Source organism: Cucumis melo, chromosome 5, assembly GCF_025177605.1.
Source record: "Cucumis melo cultivar AY chromosome 5, USDA_Cmelo_AY_1.0, whole genome shotgun sequence".
NCBI lineage: Eukaryota > Viridiplantae > Streptophyta > Magnoliopsida > Cucurbitales > Cucurbitaceae > Cucumis > Cucumis melo.
The window spans coordinates 27,165,276-27,170,755 of NC_066861.1; the positions used below are offsets into that span (position 1 = coordinate 27,165,276).

Here is a 5,480-nt window from a genome sequence, read left to right on the forward strand (position 1 = left end):
ATTCAGTATTCTTCTACTTTTCGATTCCTAGATATGAATCGCGCAAGTGGATCATCTTCTTCCTCACGTTTTAGATGTAGTTTTGATGTATTTTTAAGTTTTCGAGGGGAAGATACTCGTTCCAACTTTACCAGTCATCTTAATATGGCTTTGCGTCAAAGAGGAATCAATGTTTTTATAGATGATAAGCTTTCAAGGGGTGAAGAAATTTCTGCATCTCTTTTGGAAGCTATTGAAGAATCCAAGATCTCGATCGTTATAATCTCTGAAAATTATGCATCTTCGAGTTGGTGTTTGAATGAACTAGAGAAAATCATTATGTGTAACAAATTGAGATCAGGAGAACAACTTGTTTTACCAATTTTCTACAGAGTGGATCCATCTCAAGTAAGAAAACAAAGTGGAAGATTTGGAGAAGAATTTGGGAAACTCGAAGTGAGATTCTCATCGGACAAGATGGAAGCATGGAGGGAGGCAATGATTTCTGTTTCTCATATGTCTGGATGGCCGATCCTTCAAAAAGAGTATTTTTCTTTTTCATATATATCTTTCCAACTCTTTTGCTCTTTCATATTCTATTGTTATTATATATACTTTGACTATCTCAAGGTGAGAGCATGCTCATGCAAAGAAAATGTGACATTTTAAGTTCCATTTGATAACAATTTTATTTTCAAGTTTTTCATTTTTGAAATTCATATACACTTGTTATATAATACCAATTTTTTTTTTAATTATAATGAGTTTTAACTTTATTAAGGAAACATTTGAATTTTTAACATTAACTTTAAAAAAAAAAACAAGATTTGAAAATTATATATATATTATGTATGTGTGAAAATTTTCAAATTGTTTTAAATGATATAATTGTTGAAAATTTTATATGTAGATTGAGATAGACTCTTATCTATTTTTAATAAAATGTAAACTTTTGCTATATTTGTAAATAACTTAGCTCATTTTTCTATATTTAAAAACACCATCTAACTTTCGACTTAGTTGACTTAATTTTTAAAAATAGTAGAAGAAGGCATTAACAAATCATAAAATCTTATGACTGAAAATAATGGCACATGTCCTCGATTAATTTTAGAAAAGAAAATTAAAAATTCAAATACCAAAAGTTATTTATACAAAGCCATTAAAATTGATTTTTGTAAAATTGGAATTATTTCATAATATTATTTAATTTGTTATTATTGTCCTTTCTCTTAATAGATATTAACTTTTAAAGTTGGATTTAGTTTGAGTACTTTATAACGTTGCTTTCATTTTTTACGGCCTTCTAATATTATAGGAATTATAAGTGAATTTCAAATCAACTTTTTAGTGTGTATGTCTCTTTCTTAAAATGGCAGTGACGAGGCAAATTTGATTCAAGAAATTGTACAAGAAGTCTTGAAGAAATTAAACCATGGAACAATGCAATTGCGTTTACCTAAATATCCAGTTGGAATAGACAAACAAGTTAATAATATACACTTCCAAGTTATGTCAACAGATGAAAAAACTACTATGGTTGGATTATATGGAATTGGAGGTATCGGCAAGACAACTTTGGCCAAAGCATTGTACAATAGGATTGCAGATGACTTTGAAGGTTGTTGCTTTTTGCCAAAAATTAGAGAAGCTTCAAATCAATATGATGGCCTTGTTCAACTCCAAAAGAAGCTACTTTGTGAGATTCTAATGGATAATTCGATCAATATTAACAATCTTGATATAGGGATTAACATCATAAGGAATCGACTATGCTCAAAAAAGATTCTTTTGATTCTTGATGATGTTGATACGAGAGAACAACTAGAAGCATTAGCGGGAGGACATGATTGGTTTGGACACGGAAGTAAGGTCATTGCGACAACAAGAAACAAACAATTACTTGCTAGTCATGGATTTAATAAATTGGAAAAAGTTAACGAATTGAATGTCATTGAAGGCCTTGAACTTTTTAGTTGGCATGCATTTAGAAATAGTCATCCCTCAAGTGATTATTTAGACCTTTCAAAACGTGTCGTACGTTATTGTGATGGTCTTCCCTTGGCTCTTGAAGTTGTAGGTTCCTTCCTTTACTCTATCGAACAATCCAAGTTTAAACTTATATTGGATGAATATGAAACTCAATATCTTGACAAGGGCATACAAGATCCTCTTCAAATAAGCTATGATGGACTTGAAGACGAAGTGAAAGAAATTTTTCTTTATATATCTTGTTGCTTTGTAGGAGAAGATATCAACGAAGTTAAAAAGAAGTTAAAAGCATGTGGTTGTTTATGTCTGGAAAAGGGAACTACAAAACTCATGAATCTATCACTTCTTACCCTCGATGATTTCAACCAGGTTGAAATGCATGATTTAATACAACAAATGGGTCGCACAATTCATCTCTTGGAGACTTCTACATCTCATAAAAGAAAAAGATTGTTGATTAATGATGATGCTATGGATGTGTTAAATGGCAATAAGGTAAGAACCATGGAGCAAAACTAATTTTTATATATGCTTATATTTATTTATTATGAGAACAACTTTTATTATTTTTCAATGTTTGTTTTGTAACCTGTAATTTTGTAGGAAGCAAGAGCAGTTAAAGTCATAAAATTAAATTTTCCTAAACCTACGGAGTTGGACATTGATTCAAGAGCTTTTGAAAAAGTGAAAAATTTGGTAGTACTGAGAATGCTACATCTTCAAAAAGTATTGATGTGGAGTATGTACCTAATAGCTTAAGGTGGATTAATTGGCCTCATTTTCCTTTTTCATCTTTGCCTTCAACCTACACAATGGATAACCTTATGGAATTGAAATTGCCATATAGCTCCATCAAACATTTTGGGAAAGCATTCATGGTATTACTTTTTCTCAATAATATTTGAGTTATATTAATTTAATTACAATGTCGGCTTATTTATTTGAAATTTAATTATATTTTCCTTTTATATTAATGGCAGTGTGGTGAATGGTTGAAGGAAATTGATCTTAGTTTTTCTGAGTTTTTGGTGGAAATTCCTAATTTAACTGCTGCAATAAACCTTGAAATGTTGGATCTTCAAGGGTGTATAAATTTAGTAAAAATTCACGAATCTGTTGGATCTCTCAGTAAGCTTGTCGAGTTTTATCTTTCTAGTAATATTAAGGGCTTTGAGCAGTTTCCATCGTGCCTCAAGTTGGAATCCCTTTACACTTTGACATTGTACAGTTGTAGAATAGATGAACGATGTCCTCAATTTAGTGAAGAAATGAATAGCCTAGAACTATTATGGATTAAAGATAGTGTTGTAATTAATCAGCTATCTCCAACAATTGAATATCTTACTAGCCTACAACAATTGTGGATCATAAACTGCATGGGGCTCAAAAGTCTTCCAAGTACAATTCATCATTTACGTAATCTTACACTTTTATATGTCGATAGATCTGATCTTTCAACATTTCCTTCCTTAAATAATCCTTCTTCACCTTCCTTATTTCGCTGCCTACTTAACTTAACATCAATAACCCTTTGCCATTGTAAAATAAAAAATTTGGATTTCTTAGAAACAATGGTTCATGTTGTCCCTTTTTTGAGACAGTTGAATTTATCTGAAAACAACTTTTGTAGACTACCCTCATGTATTACTAAATTTAAATCCTTGAGATATCTTTATACAAGGGATTGTAAGTTGCTTGAAGAAATTCCAAAGGTTCCAAAAGGAGCAGTTACTATGAATGCTTCAGGGTGCATATTATTGGCCAGATTTCCTGACAACATACTTGATTTCATATCTTGTTATGATAATTATATGGTAGGTATCATTTCTTTCTCATGACCTCATCTCTCATATATTTTGTTCATATAAGAATTAAGTTTATGTCCTATTTTAATTAATATAACTTTTAGCTATTTACTCTCATCGTGCAGGAAGAGAAACATGAATATAAAGTAATCAAAGAACTCATATTAATGAATTGTGATATTCCAGATTGGTGCCAATACAAGAGTACAAACAATTCAATAACCTTTCTTTTTCCGGCTGATTATCCAACTTGGGAAAGGAAGGCTTTTATTGCTTTTTGTGTCAAATTTCAAGTTATTGATGAGGAATTTAAGGTAGACTCTAGAGTGTTTATCAACGATTTTGAAGTATATAACGGCCACTTTTGGACGAATGAGATTGTAGGTCGAAAAAGACCACGAGGTGAGTATCTATGGATAGAAGTAATTGATCCTGATATACTTCTCGACCCATATGATGATTGTGAACAAAATCAACCAATTATTTTTGATAGAGTTACAGTGTTATTTGAGGTCATTACTCCAAACGCAGTAAATATAAAAAAGTGTGGTGTTCACGTGATCATGGAGGAATAATTTGGAGAAGAAATTGCCAAAGTTGAAGTTAGAATATGCAAACCAGAAGAGAGTCTCTAATTACTCTTTTGCACTTCCTAATTTTTATGTTTATAAATATAATGTTATCTGAAGATAGCATGTGTTAATCAAGAGAAAACAGAAATTGATATTTGATGAGTCCCCTAAATATTCCTTAAGAATTTCATTTTCTGCTCTTTTTTTTCAATTTATATTTGTTTTCTCCTATCTTTTTTAATTACGGTTTTCAAATTCAATATAGAAACACTTGAACAAATAATCCAATGCTATGAAAAAAGGAATTTGAAAACTACTTTCTTAGTTCAATTTTCAAACCATCACCTGCATTTTTAAAATAATTAAAATAAAAGTAGATATAACAAATTATAGAAATTTACTTAACACTCGAGTTAATAACTAATATAATAACTCGGATAAAACAATAAGCAAGAATAACGATCAGAACACCAAACATTGGTAACCTAATTCGATGATACAACACCTACAATCCTTGACCCATAATAAGAGATCGTATATTGCATTGTGATATATTACATGATTACTGAGATATGAATTATACAGTATATACATCATCACACATTCTCAACATGTTGTACATGGTGATAATATTACACTGATAAATGAATTAGAAGAGTAATCGATCTTTATAGTAGCAATGAAGGAAACACTCTCCCTCGATCAAAATTCACCATGCAATAGTTCAATCTAGCTTTACTTGATATTCTATGATCTCTATTAACTAAGAACTTTTCTTCGAGTAGCGAACTTAGTTGATACTTTTTTTAGATTACTCACCACATAACACACTTTCTATCTTTTTCAGAACAGCACGGAATTTTTCTCAAAATCTTTCAATCTTAATTCACAATCTGCACACTTCGGGAACAACCTTGAACAGAATAAAAGTACTGGAAACAACTAGCTCAACAGAAGCTGAGAAAGAAGGCCAAATCTCAACGACCAACCAAAACCGAAACATCCCAAACCAGGAAAGATAGATAATTATATAAATAAATAAACAAAGGGAGTGGGACCATAATTCTCAACAACTACGAAGTTAAAGCAACTATCTACACGTTGTAAATCATGGAACCTTAGAGTCAAAAAA

General features: G+C 30.8%; 1 protein-coding gene across 1 annotated transcript; it reads left to right on the forward strand.

The window, feature by feature from the left end:
- LOC103495230 (disease resistance protein RPV1-like) lies at positions 1-4,351 on the forward strand. Its single transcript, XM_051085370.1, is given in 7 exon segments — positions 1-524; positions 1,359-2,466; positions 2,575-2,674; positions 2,677-2,849; positions 2,952-3,369; positions 3,673-3,785; positions 3,902-4,351. Coding segments are annotated over 7 exon segments (2,853 nt in total). The 5' UTR covers positions 1-33.
- The last annotated feature ends 1,129 nt before the right edge of the window (positions 4,352-5,480 follow it).